At 43.9% G+C, this 17,193-nt stretch overlaps 1 protein-coding gene across 4 annotated transcripts in view; it reads right to left on the reverse strand.

Annotated features, from left to right (window-relative positions):
- Positions 1-15,718, reverse strand: part of SLC11A2 (solute carrier family 11 member 2) — a 222,310-nt gene extending 206,592 nt beyond the window's left edge. For 2 of the 4 annotated variants that reach the window (XM_029594946.1, XM_029594944.1), the window contains exon 1: positions 14,261-14,425. Coding sequence is in view for 1 of the 4 variants with exons in the window: in XM_029594942.1 (XP_029450802.1) it covers positions 15,626-15,668 (43 nt within the window). In the remaining 3 variants the exon portion in view is untranslated. Of the gene's footprint in view, positions 1-14,260; positions 14,426-15,625 lie in introns of those variants that run through there. The other 2 variants (XM_029594945.1, XM_029594942.1) reach the window with 2 other exon arrangements.
- Between the last annotated feature and the right edge of the window lie 1,475 nt (positions 15,719-17,193).

The raw sequence follows: 17,193 nt of genomic DNA on the forward strand, positions 1-17,193 counted from the left end.
CTCTTTCAAGGGCCATACTGGAAGACAAAATCAAATCGGATCTTCATGAAGAAGCATTCCTTGCTGCAACAGGTTCCTGTACACCATATGTCGAAGGAGTAAGTCCACCAGGAGCTGCCACAAATCCGCATACCACTGTGTTCTAGACTAATCCAGAGAAACCAAGAGCACCATCCCTCTATGGCTTTTAATTTAAAAAAAAAAAAAAAAAATCTCTGCCCAACATGGACCATGGAGGAAAGACATACAGCAACTTGTCTTCTGGCCATTTCTGCACTAGGGCATCGATCCATGACGACTTCGGATCTTTCCTACGACTGAGGAAATCACAGAACTTTTGCACTTAAAGAAGTCGCCAATAGGTCTAGGAACGGGAGACACCAAAAACTAAGTCTATCCCATGCTACTGATGCTAGTCATCCCAACCCCTGAACCCCCCCCCCCTTCGAGGCAAACCTATTCAAATCCAAAAACCTCCAAATCCTCCTCCTCTATGCCCCCCAGGCCTACTTCAACACAACTTAACCCCTCTAATCGAAACCATAACCACCAACATTAATATGGACATACCCGCCATCATACTAGGAGACTTCAATCTCCACATGGGCACAACACCACTATTTCCGACCTGCGAACTCCTCCTCACCACCATGTCTGCAATTGGATTCAATCAAATAGTCAACACCCCCACCCAAAAATCCGGTCATACCCTGGACCTAATCTTCACCAATAACAAAATCTCCAACATACACCCGCCCACAGCCACCACAATACCCTGGTCCGATCACAAACTCATACAAACCAAGCTTCATTTACAACACCCTCTCACGAAGCCAGACAATTTGACGTCAAATTCATCAAACCTTGCTGAACTGCTACCCGAAGCGTTAAAGACTCTCAATAAAAACAACGCCAGCTCTGCTACCAACTCATGGACCGCCATCAACTCCGAAATAGCCAAGTCTAAATGCCCCACCCTAAGAAAAGAAATCAAAACCTCCGCCAAACACAACACCCCTTGGTACACCCCCGAACTAACACACACAAAGCAAATTCTAAGACAAGCAGAGAAGAAATGGAGAAGAACACCCAACTCCTGAACAATACTCTACATATACTCAGCAAACCTCAACAAAGCAAAGCGAGATTTCTACACAAAAAAAATCTGCGACTATCAATTCAACCCCAGGACCCTATTCTCCTACATCACAGACCTGACTAACCCAAATCAGAACACACCCCACGACATCCCCACCATCTCCTGCGAAAACCTAGCGCCCTTCAAGGACAAAGTCTCCAGCATCATCACTAAGATACCCCCAGTCAACATGGAACTACCAAACTCACCCTCACACAATACTACATGGTCTCAATTTGAGCCCGTCACATCCACCGAAATTAAAACCATCATTCAAAAGGCGAACCCTGCCACTCACCAGACCCCATCCCCACCAAAATCCTAAAATTAGTCACCAAGCTCATCGCCAGATCCATAGCCGACAAAATCAACCTGTCCCTTGAGCAAGGCATCTTCCCTAACAAACAAAAATGTTATAGTCAAACCCATCCTCAAAAACCCCCACCTAGACAAATCTGACCCGGCAAACTACAGACCCATCTCCAACCTCCCCTTCATAGCCAAGATCCTCAAAAAAACAGTCAACAACTATATGCTAACTTCATGGAGTGCCCCCTAGTCCTTCTATTATCTGAAAGAGTAAATAACAGATTCACATTTACCCGTTCTGACCTCTCGTGATTTTAAAACACCTATATCATAACTCCCTTCAGCCATTACTTCAAGCTGAACAATCCTAACCTCTTTCGTCTTTCCTCATAGGGGAGCTGTTCCATCCGCTTTATCATTTTGGTCACCCTTCTCTGTACCTTCTCCATTGCAACTATAATGTTTTCTGAGATGCGGCGACCAGAATCGTACACAGTATTCAAGGTGCGGTCTCACCATGGAGCGATAGAGGCATTATGACATTATTCAACATTCCCTTCAGAATAATTCCTAACATGGTTTGCTTTTTTGACTGCCGCAGCACACTGAACAGACGATTTCAATGTATTATCCACTATGAAGCCTAGATCTCTTTCTTGGGTGGTAGCACCTAATATGGAACTTAACATCGTGTAACTACAGCATGGGTTATTTTTCCCTATATGCATCACCTTGCACTTATCCACATTAAATTTCATCTGCCATTTGGATGCCCAATATTCCACTTTCACAAGGTCCTCCTGCAATTTATCACAATCCGCTTGTGATTTAACTACTCTGAATAATTTTGTATCATCTGCAAATTTGATTACCTCACTGTCTTTTTCTTTCCAGATCATTTATGTTTAAACGATTTTTATTTTCAATAGCAGTAAGATAACAACAAGGAGGGCAGGTTTCTGAGCCCTCCTTGAGTCTTTACATTCTACAGTAACAAACAATCATCCAGGGATTACCTTCCCCTCCCCCCCCCCACAGGGAGCATCATGGTGAATGTAAAGCAGCAAAGCAACATATTCCATCCAAAAGAAGCACTCAGACACCGGTCAAAGAGGAAAATAGTCCAACATCAGATCCTCGATCACCCATATTCCCCTCAAGAACCAACCACGCCAGATCTGAACAACTCACCTGTTTAAGACTCCTTCTCTGATTCATCAGTCTTCTTTAATTCATGCATAACTCGGATTTTTGCACTTCAACAAGGTCTATGTACCAACACATCACAATTTAGACTATCCCTCTAATTATTAAAGATATTTATTCACGCTTTAAACATTCCTTACATTGATCCTCGTCCTGTTGACGAGTTAGTATCATCATTATTATTATTATTGTCTATGTAATATTTAAGTTGGATTATTTATATTTATATTTACATGTTATATGTTACTCTTATGTTAAGAAACGCTGTTTAATGTAACGCCTTTATTGCGACAGTTATTGTTCTATGTAAACCGACCTGATTCGATACTTGTATTGAGAATGTCGGTATATAAAAATCCGAAATAAATAAATAAATAAATAAACAAACCATTCCATGGTATCAAACCAGGGAATTAATCATTAAGTACAAGGCTACAAATGCGATGTGGGAGCGACTGAAGATAGGCCTGCCAGGTGGTAAGAAAGCGCCATCTATAGCGTGGCGATTGTCGAGAGGCTAAGCATTCCATCGACATCATGGCATGCAGACAGTTTCTCCAAGCACAAAAGGACAGGACTTCAGAGGTTCGCCAACTGGAAAGAATCACCTTCTTGCCCACAAGACAAGCTTTACGTAACAGGCACGAGCTAGGATCTCGGATCCGAATGGGGGATATGCACCCAAACAGCAGAGAGGAGTCACTGGGAAAGAGACATCCAATAGGACAGCCATATAGTCCGCCACTCGACGCCAAAAGCACAGTATAGGAGGGCAGGACCAAATAAAACATGTGGCAAAGTACCCACTGGAGTTCCGCAACGGGTGCAATTTGCCGATTGCGTTATTGTTAAATGAAATGCCACTTGAGGCGTCACATATGCCCGACTCAAAAATTTAAATTGTAACTCTCTGTAATACATGTTGACAGATCTTGGTTATACGCCGAAAACAAACCTTTAAAATATTCTGATTAACAGTGAATTCGCCATCTCTATTCCAACGAGCTTCCAGGATAGACCACATGTCTCCTGCAGAGTAGTTTTGGAGATATTTATAATAGATTGACATGGATGGGGCCTTGGACCATGCAAAGTGGAACATCCTATCCAGTGTGTGGAACACCAAGGGATTTTTATGGGTGTCAGAAAGGGCCCGGATGTAGTGTCCAATTTGTAAGTACGCGAACGCGTGGGTGACCCCCAATCCATATATAGCCTGAAAATCCTTAAAAGGAATAATCTCCCCATCTTGCGTGAGCAAATGGCCCAGTCGGGTGATACCCCGGGATTCCCAAATCTGAAAGCTACTAGATTGTGTGCCCGGTGTAAATTCAACATTCCCCGACACTGGGAGAAAGTAGGCACACTGGATGGGTGTCTGCAGGAGTTTCATCACTTTCCTCCAAGTCAGGCGAATCGGGCGTACTAGGGCTGTGCGTTTGAGAAATAATGGAAGATGCTTGGGTCGGAACTGTAAGGCATATGCAGGTGCCACAGGTGCCATCAAAGCCTCATCGGAATATAACGGGGCATAAGCCAGTGTATCAATCAGCCAATTTCTGGTAATCCATAAATTACAAGCCAGATTGTATGTGGCCATATCAGACCTCCCCTTCCCCATCTTGCCTTCAACCAAGACAGAGGGAGACGGGGATTCCCCCCCTTCTAAAGGGATCGCCGCAACAAGCTATCTAGTCTATTGAGATCCGCCTTTCGGAGCAAAACCGGTAGGTTTTGGAGTAAATAAAGCCATTTGGGTAGAATGGTCATTTTGAACAAATTTATCCGGCCAAGCAAGGAGATGGGTAACTTACTTCAATTGGTCAGACTGTCTGTAGTGTTCTGCAATAAATCGAGGGATATTAGCCTGATATACCAGTTCTGGGTCTGCCGGGATAAACACCCCCAAATAACATAAAGGGTCAGTTGTCCACTTTAATGGGAAGTTGCCTAACCAATTATGGGCCAGAGTTGCAAGGTATGTTAGCACAGAAGATTTAGACTCATTGAGTCGTAGGCCAGAAAAACCACCAAAAGTCTCCATTAACCGCAGTAGAGTAGGCAGGGACGTCTGGGGGGCTGTTAGAAATACTAGCAATTCATCCGCAAAGGCCACCCCCTTAAAGATCCGTGAGCCAAATCGCACTCCCCGAATTTCCTGACATTGATGAATGGCCAGCAGGAGGGGCTCCAATTGCAATATAAACAATAGGGGGGATAACGGGTAGCCCTGTCGTGTGCCTCTGGTCACCCTAAAGGGTGCCGACTGTGCCCCATTCACAAGAATAGCGGCCTGGGGGTCGATATATAATAGTTTCACCGCCTGGAGAAAAAAAACATTGAATCCCATTTGTTCTAGGATGGAAAACAAGTAGTGCCATTCCACCCTGTCGAATGCTTTTTCTGCGACAAAACTAATAACCAAATTTGGGAGGTCCATCTGTCTGCAGATTGTCATGGCAGTCAATACCAGACGGATGTTAACCAATGCATAGCGTTGCCTGACAAACCCCACCTGATGGTCGCCCACCAGAGTGTGTAAAATAGGTGCTAGGCGATCTGCCAATATTTTAGCCAATAATTTATGATCTAAATTTAGCAATGAGATCGGGCGATAAGACTCGGGCTTAAGAGGATCCTTGCCCGCTTTAGGTATGAGTGTAATTAAAGCCAAATTTTCATGGGGAGGGAAGGTACCATTCGTTATCAATTCGGAAAATCCAGCCACCAAGGGACAGGATATCAGGTCTACCAGATGTTTAAAAAACTCTGCCATATAGCCATCGGGCCCCGGCACCTTAAAGTTTTTCAGGTGTCCTATAGCCTTACTGACTTCTTGCTCTATTATAGGTCGGTTGAGTACTTCTCGATGGGCATTAGACAGATAGGGAATAGGTAGGTCGGCGCGGAACTGTGTACAGGCCTCCCCATGTCCCCCCTCAGACATATATAGATCCGAGTAAAAGTTGCAAAAACCATTCAAAATGGATTGGGTATCTCTAGCCACTGTGTTAGGCGATGTTCGTAGCGCAGGAATAAACCTACTTTTTTTTAGTGGATCTGATTAAATTAGCCAACCGCCCTGTTTTGTTACTGTATTGATATAAGTGGAACTGATAGTAAATGTGACTTTTCTTCGCTCACTGTGTATAAGGGAGTTGAGGGCCGATTGCAGGGAGCGATCGGCTACCCTGGCCTCGTGACTCTCTGTCGTCGCCAAGTGAGCCCTAGCTTTACGCAACTGCCTATTCAGCACCAAGATGCGTTTGTCCAGCATCTGCCTACGGTGAGAGACATAGGATATAATATCTCCCCTTAGAACTGCCTTCCCAGTATACCAAAGCAGTGATGGTTGGGAGGCCTGGGTCTGATTCAGAGACAAAGTCTTTCCACTTAGTTCTAAGATATTCCTGGAACTTCATGTCAGAGGCCAAAAAATAAGAATACCGCCAGAGCTTAACTGGGGGTTGACATCCAGAAAATTGGAAATCCAACCAAATGGGCGCATGATCGGAAACAAGAATGTTATCAATCCCCGCATCCTGGATGAGGGGAAATGCCTGGCTGCTAACCAGGAAATAATCAAACCGAGAAAAGGTGGCATGTGCTCTGGATACGTGAGTGAAGTCACGATCCATGGGGTGTAGAATGCGCCAGGCATCCGACAAGTGGAGTGCGGTTTCCAAAAATTGAGGGCCCCCGCCCCATGCCCCGTTCCCTTCTACGTGAAGTAGAGGCGTCTAAGGTTACATCCCGAATAGTATTAAAATTTCCCCCTATTATCAGGGTATCATTAAGATATGGAATTAAATGAGAGTAAATTTCCCTGAAAAAACTAGGGTTATATATATTAGGGGCATAGATATTGCATAACACCACAGTCTGACCATAAAGTTCTGTAATCAAGATAATGTATCTATCCTGGGGGTCCACAATGTCTCTGTTAATGGTGATGGGAAGTCTCTTGTGTATTAGGATCGCTACGCCTGCTGATTTTGAGGATGCTGAGGCACATTGTACTTCCCCCACCCAGTCACGGCGTAACTTAGCATGTTCGGCGACAGAGATGTGTCTCCTGTAAATAGGCCACTAAAGCAGATTTTTTTCTTCAGCAGGGAAAGTATTTTAGAGCGTTTAATAGGAGAATGTATCCCAAACATTCCAAGAGATAAATCTGAGTGTATTAGAAAAGGAGAGAGCATTTGCTTAGGTGTTAGAGAGAAAAAACATAGGTGAGGGCCCTCCCAGCTATAGCCCATCCCCCCCGCCCCCCCCCCCCCCCCCCAACAGCTCTCCCCGCAGGAGATACCATAAGTTTAGACAGACAAACATCCAGATAACTGCATTCACCAACAAACCTTGTGAAACTGTCTGCTCGTCCCCGTCCCATCCTACCCCCTCTCCCCCCACCACCCTTCTGCCCCCCCCCCCCCCCCCCCCCCCCCCCCCCAATTCCCCCTTTCACCAAATTCAGGTCTCCCCAAGTTCTCCCATACCAAACTTCTCCAGACTTCCATAATGGAAGTGGGGAAATCATGTTTAGATGCGCCCCAAACCCACCTCACCTCCCGTCCCCAACACGGGTGAGGGTGAACTTAGCCTGTAATCAGGTAAACACGCATTAACTTCATTCAACAATGAATAACATCCAATATGAAAATATATCCCCCCCATCCGCGCAAGCATATAATTCCTATGCAACATAAACTGTGTTCCGAACTGGGCAATCTGTAAGCCCGCCATTGTCTATCTGTGTATGACACGTGAAAGATGGTACCGTGTGGCCCACGAAGCAATTTATGCTTTCTCCCCATCCCGCTGTGAACTTGTACCCGTCGGCAAAAAAAGTAACCGTAATAGAGATACAGCGTGGAAAGGAGTACAGCATCGTCCAACACTGGAATCCCCTGAATTGTTTGCCACACACTTTTTAGCGGCAGTAAAATAATCAGCTGCATATTTCCAGAATCCTCGTCAAAGAAGGACCCAAAGAAGAATAGGACATGGCCAATCATGGTATTACCAGAGAAAAGTGTTCCTGGGGTCGTCTTCTCCAGTTTGGGTTCAGTAGAAAGGAATTTATCCTCACAAGCCCAGCGCTCGGATGACTACCAGTAGCGCTGGTCACACAGCAGATGTAGTTATTAGTTTCCCAAATCAAAGACTTCTTTAGCGTGGTAAGGCATCCCACTTCAAGGAACAAGTGTCCACAAATCCCTTTGCCAGATCCACCGAATCAAAGTTATGAATTTTATCGGCATGCCAAATCCGCAGGCACGCAGGGAACATCAGGGCGAATTTAATTCCACGATTATATAAAGACGAACAGAGAGGGGAAAAACCTGATGCTGAAAAGTCTTGAAAGATCTGGATGGGATACGTCTGGTAAAGTAACTCCGATTTGGAACAGGAAGCCCTCCAGATCTCGGCCTTGTGTGCTGAGTTTAGGATTTTTGCTATTACGAGTCGGGGGCTCCCTGAATTCGGAGCTCGTCCCCCCAACAGGTGTGCATGCTCCACCTAACTTGCTTTGTAAACGTGGCAGCCCTAATACTTCAGGGAGCCAGGATTCTAGCAGGGAGCGCTCATCTATGTGCTCAGGGAATCCCAGGAAGCGCAAATATTCTCGCCGAGCCCTATTTTCTAAATCCTCCACTTTAGCCTGGAGGGCCTGTAGCATTTTATCGCGGGCCGCCATTTTAGGGACATCAGCGTTTACAGCATCTTCGATCTCAGACACCAGTGCCTCCACCCGTTTCAGCCTCGGAGGCAAAGTGGCAAGGGATTCCCAGACCTCCCCCAGCTGGGCAGTTATTAAAGCCCATTTTTCATCAAGCGTCTCTCAGATGGCGTCTTTAATATTGGCGATGGTAAGCAGCACCGGGGGGGCGATGACTCACTATCAGGCGCGGCCGCCATCCTGGGATCCGGCACCCGCAGCATTTCTCTCTCTTTTTTTCCCGTTTTTCCCCGTCAAAGGCAGCACAGTTTTACTCCGAGCTCCAACTGTGGACATATGCCCCGTCCCTGGTGTTATTCAGAGCCAAAAATCCAGTCGCTATGCGGTAAGATGACAAGCGATTGGCGAGGTAGGTCCGGAGCCAGGAAGTAATGCGACTTCCCAGCTATCACATCACGTGACCTCCTACTTTCCAGATCATTTATAAATATACAAGCCGTTAAGCCCATTAAAACGGCCTACATTACATTTTTTTTTCAGTCCATTTTCTAACAGCACCCTTCTACACTTTTTCTCCCTCTCTCCCCCTTCCCCTCGTTCACTCCTCCCCTTTCCTCCACTCAGTCTTACTCACCTTCTGTCTCCCACTGCCTCCTTCCCCTCACTCTCACCTCCCTCCCCTTCCCTCAGTCACTCCCATCTCTCTCCCCTTCCCTCAGTCACTCCCCACCCTCTCTCAATCCCATCCCCTCCCCCTCAGCCCTCCTCCACTCCCTTTTTCTCTGCTCCACAACTTCTTACCCTTCCACTTACTCACACCCCTGTCTCTCACCTCTCCCTCATTCTCCCTCTCCCCCTTCCACTTACTCACATCCCTGTCTCTCACCTCTCCCTCATTCTCCCTCTCCCCTCACTCCCTACCTCCCTCCCCCTCCCTCACTCAGTCCTCCCACTCACTCAGTCCCTCCCTCCCTCTCTCTCCTCCCTCCCTCGCTACTGGCCGCCGCCGCCACCCGACGACGACGCCGCCACGTTTTTTTTTTCTGGCAGAGACCGACGTGCTCGCCCGCACATGCGCGGTAGAGCTGGTCTCTACTGCGTATTTGCGGCACGGTCAACCTTCAATTATTAGGTTGATTGAAAAGTACAGATCCCTGAGGCACTACACTGCCCACTCCCTTCCACTGAGAAAATTGTCCATTTAATCCTACTCTCTGTTTCCTGTCTTTTAAGCAGTTTGTAATCCATGAAAGGACATCGCCACCTATCCTATGACTTTTTACTTTTCCTAGACTCCTCTCATGAGGAACTTTGTCAAATGCCTTCTGAAAATCCAAGTATACTACATCTACCGGTTCACCTTTATCCACATGTTTATTAACTCCTTCAAAAAAGTGAAGCAGATTTGTGAGGCAAGACTTGCCTTGGGTAAAGCCATGCTGACTTAGTTCCATTAAACCATGTCTTTCTATATGTTCTGTGATTTTGATCTTTAGAACACTTTCCACTATTTTTCCTGGCACCGAAGTCAGGCTCACTGGTCTGTAGTTTCCCAGATTGCCCCTGGAGCCCTTTTTAAATATTGGGGTTACATTGGCCACCCTCCAGTCTTCAGGTACAATGGATGATTTTAATGATAGGTTACAAATTTTTATTAATAGGTCTGAAATTTCATTTTTTAGTTCCTTCAGAACACTGGGGTGTATACTATCTGGTCCAGGTGATTTACTACTCTTCAGTTTGTCAATCAGGTCTACCACATCTTCTACATTTACCATGATTTGGTTCAGTCCATCTGAATCATTACCCATGAAAACCTTCTCCGGAACAGGTATCTCCCCAACATATTCTTCAGTAAACACTGAAGCAAAGAAATTGTTTAATCTTTCCATGATGGACTTATCTCTAAGTGTCCCTTTAACCCTCCTATCATCTAACGGTCCAACTGACTCCCTCGCAGGCTTTCTGCTTCAGATATATTTTAAAAAGTTTTTACTGTGAGTTTCTGCCTCTGCACCAACTTCTTTTCAAATTCTCTCTTAGCCTGTCTTATCAAGGTCTTACATTTAACTTGCCAACGCTTACACTTTATCCTATTTTCTTCTGTTGGATCCTTCTTCCAATTTTTTTAATGAAGATCTTTTGGCTAAAATAGCCTCTTTCACCTCACCTTTTAACCATGCTGGTAATCGTTTTGCCTTCCTTCCACCTTTCTTAATGTGTGGCATATATCTGGACTGTGTTTCTAGGACTCCGGTGCTTAACAGCAGATCCAGGCAAAATTCCTACTTGCGACTCTGCCCTGGGAACATTAGACAGGGCTGAGAACTGTACTGGAAAAAAAGATTGCAATCCCTGGAAAATTCTACCAGTAGATATCTGAAGCACACTCACTGAACCACAGTCCCATGCTGACGAATCAGGGGAGGTCCAAAATCAGGCACCCACTTGAATCGTCTTTACCCAGACTTACATCCGGGTGGGAAGAACCAGGCCTAGTGAAATCAGAGGAAGATAAATCTCCCTGAGCCTCCAAACAGCTCTGGCACAAGTCAGCGGGCACTCCTGGCTGAGATGCCCGAATATGATGGGCAGCACAAAGAGAAAGGTACTTAGATTTCTTAGATATAGGCGCCATTAGGCTGGCAGAGCACTAATCGGCAACCAGAGGCGTGCATCTATTTATTTATTTATTGTTTTACAGATATCCAAAATTCTATGCGTCCACCTTAGGCATCATAAAAACTTAAGTGCACAGCAAAGCTCAGCTTAGCTTAACTTGGACAACAGACTACTAGGCCTACCTAAGCTTCCAAAAACTGGAAGCACAACTTGGACGCATGGTTACACACACACACACACACACACACACCCCGAACTGATGATCTTGTAGAGGGCAGCCTAAAGAACATAAGAACATGCCACACTGGGTCAGACCAAGGGTCCATCAAGCCCAGCATCCTGTCTTCAACAGTGACCAATCCAGGACATAAGAACCTGGCAAGTACCCAAAAACTAAGTCTATTCCATGTTACCGTTGCTAGTAATAGCAGTGGCTATTTTCTAAGTCAACTTAATTAATAGCAGGTAATGGACTTCTCCTCCAAGAACTTATCCAATCCTTTTTTAAACACAGCTACACTAACTGCACTAACCACATCCTCTGGCAACAAATTCCAGAGTTTAATTGTGCGTTGAGTGAAAAAGAACTTTCTCCGATTAGTTTTAAAAGTGCCACATGCTAACTTCATGGAGTGCCCCCTAGTCTTTCTATTATCCGAAAGCGTAAATAACCGATTCACATTTACCCGTTCTAGACCTCTCATGATTTTAAACACCTCTATCATAGCCCCCCTCAGCCGTCTCTTCTCCAAGCCGAAAAGTCCTAACCTCTTTACTCTTTCCTCATAGGAGAGCTGTTCCATTCCCCTTATCATTTTGGTCGCTCTTCTTCTCTGTACCTTCTCCATCACAATTATATCTTTTTTGAGATGTGGCAACCAGAATTGTACACAGTATTCAAGGTGCGGTCTCACCATGGAGCGATACAGAGGCATTATGACATTTTCCGTTTTATTCACCATTCCCTTCCTAATAATTCCCAACATTCTATTTGCTTTTTTGACTGCTGCAACACACTGAACCGACGATTTCAATGTGTTATCCACTATGACGCCTAGATCTCTTTTTTGGGTAGTAGCACCTAATATGGCACCTAACATTGTGTAACTATGGCATGGGTTATTTTTCCCTATATGCATCACCTTGCACTTATCCACATTAAATTTCATCTGCCATTTTGTTGCCCAATTGCAATTTATCACAATCTGCTTGTGATTTAACTACTATAAACAATTTTGTATCATCTGCAAATTTGATTACCTCACTTGTCGTATTTCTTTCCAGATCATTTATAAATATATTGAAAAGTAAGGGTCCCAATACAGATCCCTAAGGTACTCCACTGCCCACTCCCTTCCACTGAGAAAATTGTCCATTTAATCCTACTCTCTGTTGCCTGTCTTTTAGCCAGTTTGTAATCCACGAAAGGACATTGCCACCTATCCCATGACTTTTTACTTTTCCTAGAAGCCTCTCATGAGGAACTTTGTCAAATGCCTTCTGAAAATCCAAGTACACTACATCTACCGGTTCACCTTTATCCACATGTTTATTAACTCCTTCAAAAAAGTGAAGCAGATTTGTGAGGCAAGACTTGCCTTGGGTAAAGCCATGCTGACTTAGTTCCATTAAACCATGTCTTTTTATATGTTCTGTGATTTTGATGTTTAGAACACTTTCCACTATTTTTCCTGGCACTGAAGTCAGGCTAACCGGTCTGTAGTTTCCCGGATCGCCCCTGGAGCCCTTTTTAAATACTGGGGTTACATTAGCTATCCTCCAGTCTTCAGGTACAATGGATGTTTTTAATGATAGTAAAAATTTGTAACCTAATAGGTATGAAATTTCATTTCAGACCCATTTCTTTTCAGAAAGCACAAGAAACGCCATTGAGGCCTACCACACGTTGTGCAGCGAAAAAGTCTCAGAGCAGGGCTTAACCTACAGAGGCTCTTAACCCACCAGGCTGCCCATGTCCCCAGACCTCCAATGGAGAGGGACAAACGTCAGAAAGGCAGGCTGAGCACAGAGACCAGGGAAGGAGGAAAACTCTACACAAAAAAAAAACCCTCCTGCTCTGTCTTTGTATTTTTATTAAATATTTTTTTTTTTAAACTTACCTGAGCTCAGCCTTACCTGGCTGAGTACAGAGATGATCTCCGGCTGTGGGCGGGGAGCTGGCATAAGCAGTCACCACCACGCTCAGCCTTCTGCACCCACTGCCTTTCAGCTGTTTAAACAGCTAAGTCCACGCCATCTAAAAACCAGCTACCAGACCAAGTCACACCTCTGAGGGTCCGCGGAAATCACCTCAGGAATTCTCAACTGGGGGATGGACCATTTGGTACCACCACAGGAGAGCGGGGCGAATTAAATTTTCCTTATTTCTCCTTTTCAAATTGAAACAATCCCCAGTGGGAAGATGCACGTACACCATCTGCTGGAGACAGAGAATACTGGCAGGCTGATATCACTGCAGCCTTATATACACTGTGCTGACAGTTTGCTCTGTCTCCATCTGCTGGTAGAGGTGTATAACCCACTTGCTCTGGATTCATCTGACTGGATGCTAAGAAAATGCTTAATTCATCTGGTCCTGAGTCACTTTTGTAGTTTCTTTATGATTTCCAGCTAATCTCTATTCAGTTTAATATTAATACTTAAAATCATTTTTTTATTTTTACACTCCATAACTTTGCAGATAAAAGAACAGATTATGATGCATTATAGTTTATCAAATTAGAAGGCATTCAATATCTGAAGAGGTCAGTTAGAAATGATTATAAGTTAATATCCCACACTTCTTCAGTTCACCTACTGAGGACAGAAAGATCAACTGGCTCTTCCAGTTATTCTTGCCCACTACAAGATATGGATCAGCTCTCACCCACAGAAACGTGAGCACTTATGGGATAGCACTCCTTACTTAACATCTAGCAATTTGATGTCCTGCAAGTCTGGCACAGCTAATTTGTCGCTTGTAATAAGAGACGAATAGTCAAGTCAAAAAGTTCCACAAGAACAAATGCACTCATTGTACGCGGGTGCAGGGATTCCAATCGACCTGATGTCACCAACTACAGAAAGAACAAGGTCAGAAGCTACTTCTATAAAGCATAACACTGAGCAGGTAAGAGGAGGAGGGTGTCAGGTCCCGCTCTTTTTTTTTTTTTTTGGGGGGAGGAGGAGGAGGCCTATCCTCTCCTTACTACCGGTCCTTTCCTCCCGGCCCCGAGGAGCAAGACAAGGACACCACTAGGAGGCCAAAAGGGAACCGAGTGAGAGAGAGAACACAACCAGTTTACCTTCACAACGCCATGTTCCCTTTTCTTCTTCCTGCCCCTCGTACCGTCCTAGGACCTTAGACCAGCCGCGTACCACCCGTTACCATAGCTCCCGGTAACTGCCCCCCAACCACTCGCACGCCGCTCAAGAGCCCGGGTTTGCAACATTCACGCCTGTCGTGACGCGCCCCTCGCCACCATTCATTGGCTGTTGGCGTGTCAACAGTGAGGACGTTCTTCCTTCCCCCAGCCAATCGATCACTTCACTTGCATCTCCTTTACCAAGATGGCTGCTTGAAAAGTAGCCTGTATCACGTGTCTCTCCCCTCTCTGCCCCCTCCCCACGGATGTTTTATTAAATGTTTATTTCTGTAGTTACTAGCTCAAGCAATGCGGCCACTCGATGATCTCACGCCCAAAACTAAGCACTGATGTTTTCATCTAACTTGCATTAAAGCTGGGGGTAAATTCCTGTGCGAGCAGCTAAGTAATATGGAAGATGACGGCACAAGAAAAGACCAATTAACCTAAGTAGTTCTTGAGGATTCTGGGTGCAGGAAACAAACTTAATCGCAATATTAAAGGCATTTCAAATAAATCTGAACATTCGTGAAATTCCCCTCCCCCCTTTCCTTAAGGAGCAACAAAGCAGATGTTTGGGCTACAGAAAAAGCGACAGCAGGATAATTTATATAATCATCAGTTCTAAGAGAAAATTCAGTGCACCCCATACCAATTACTCTTTCAAGTATCTTCAGAAGGGACCTAAATGGGCTTAAACTTATGCAGAGCATAATCTTTGTTTTATCTTGGTCCAATGAAGGATACCATAACCTATAAAATATCCAGTCCTAAGAGTATTATGAGCGTGTACTAGTTTGGAAATTGTACGTTGAATTTTGCTTCAAAGAAGTGATCCTATTTTCCTGTAAGTAATTCCTGTTTTGCTATTCAACGCCTACCATTTTTCTAACTATTCCTCTCTGCCCACACACTTCAGCAACAAATTGAGTCCTTCAGCTACATGAAATTATATTTTAACATTAACATTAATTTATTCCTATAACGCTATTTTGTAGTAATTTGCAAATTCAAAAGTATACATTAAAAAAAGGAGTATCTCGCAATGATCACCGCAGAGCCTCGTGCTTAGCTCCCAGGTTCAGTATTGCATAACCTTCGGAATTAAAATTCTCTAAGATAGAAGTCTACCGACTTTTTAATACATATTGCTAAGGTTTTGAGCAGATATTCCATCACTTAGGAATCTATACTATCCACTCTGAAGAAATCTATTCAGTTACACCGTTAACACTAGTAAATCAAAAGTAGCAGAAATGTTAACAGATCTTTTGAGTTTCCTTTCCCTTTTGTTGCATTGCTTACCAAGTTCACAGGGAGAGGAAAACTCGGTTTTCTTGTCTTTCATAATCAGCCCTCCCCTCCCTGCTTTCAGGTCTTAACGCACGGCTAGAAATTCACAAGCCTTTCTCCTATCACTATAATGGGCCTCTTTGTTTAGATAAGAGAAGGTAGCAGTGATTTTCATTGGTTAGCAATGGGCACTATTGTCTGAAAGAACTTTAGGAAGCCAATGAGAATCTCTCAGACACAATCACAGTTATTTTCTGCTGATAGTTATGGAAGAAAAAATTGTAAAAGTGACATAGGATACATATAAATGTGGAATTAATGTGTTGCAAAATCTTTGCTCCAGCACTTATACATTAGAAGCCATAACAAATAGTTTTATGTGTGTAGATATATTTCAAAGAAGGCATTTTATTTCTTAAATAACTGGTGGTTGGAAAGCTGCTTAACCAAATATTTCTTTATTATTATTCTTGGTAATAAGAATCAGATACGTCTATTATAAGAAACCTGAACCTGCCATACCTACCTTGAAAAAAAAATTATATATATAAGAAAAAAACATGGTGAGTAGTAAACCTTAATCTTCTTAAACTAAGAAGATTTAAGATGACCTTTTTTCTTTCAAATTTATTTTAAGGTCATTTACAATCATTTCCTTGGAGTTTTTTGAATAGCTAGCTTAGCAAGAGATTCACAGACTAAAGCTCACATGCTGCATCTGATTGATCCATAGTGGTTACTACATCCTAAGTGATATCACACACTGCACTGAGACAATCAGGCCCTGTGTGTCTGTGAAAGAATTTGCATGTGGCACTTGTCCAAATGTGACCGTTCCCAGAGGGCTACAGGGGAAGCAGCGTTTAAAGAAGTAACAAATTATTGACTTTAGTAACTCACAATTTAGATGATGCAGGTTATTATTGCTTCAGATAATGCCAGACACTTATATGATCAATACTAAATTTTGAAAAAGTCTAGCTAGAAAGTGAGAAGATTGTTTGTGTTAGAACTGGGGAAACCTCATAAAGTGCCAATGATGAACTCTATGGCTACTTGATCCAACTCCAACTTAGTGGTTGTTAGAAAAAGGTTATACTCATTGGTAAACCCCAGTGTGTAAGATGCTCAATATATGATTGTAATGGCTATCTTAACACAGTCCAGAGCAGGTCAACTGTGGTGGTATACAAAACACTAATGTTATACCACTCAAAACTCACAGTTCTGACGCAAAGCTGCTGTATACAAAGCTTCATGCAATAAGTCTTTTGATTCCGACACTGTAATGTTTCGAGTAGATCCTCTTCATCAGGGAATGACTCTTAAGCATGGATTGTATCTGTATGTCTTAACTGTGAAAATATACTCCAAGAATGATGGCAAATCTGCTCCTTCATTCAGATGTTGTGCTTGCGCTGAAAATGTAGTGATGCTGTTTTCTAGGTCAAAATGCTTCTTCCTCTCTCGGAATGCGCGATTGCAATCAGTTCATATCGTCAATGCCATAGCAGCGATATGAACTGATTGCAATCGCGCATTCCGAGAGAGGAAGAAGCATTTTGACCTAGAAAACAGCA

Source organism: Rhinatrema bivittatum, chromosome 3 (genome assembly GCF_901001135.1).
Source record: "Rhinatrema bivittatum chromosome 3, aRhiBiv1.1, whole genome shotgun sequence".
NCBI lineage: Eukaryota > Metazoa > Chordata > Amphibia > Gymnophiona > Rhinatrematidae > Rhinatrema > Rhinatrema bivittatum.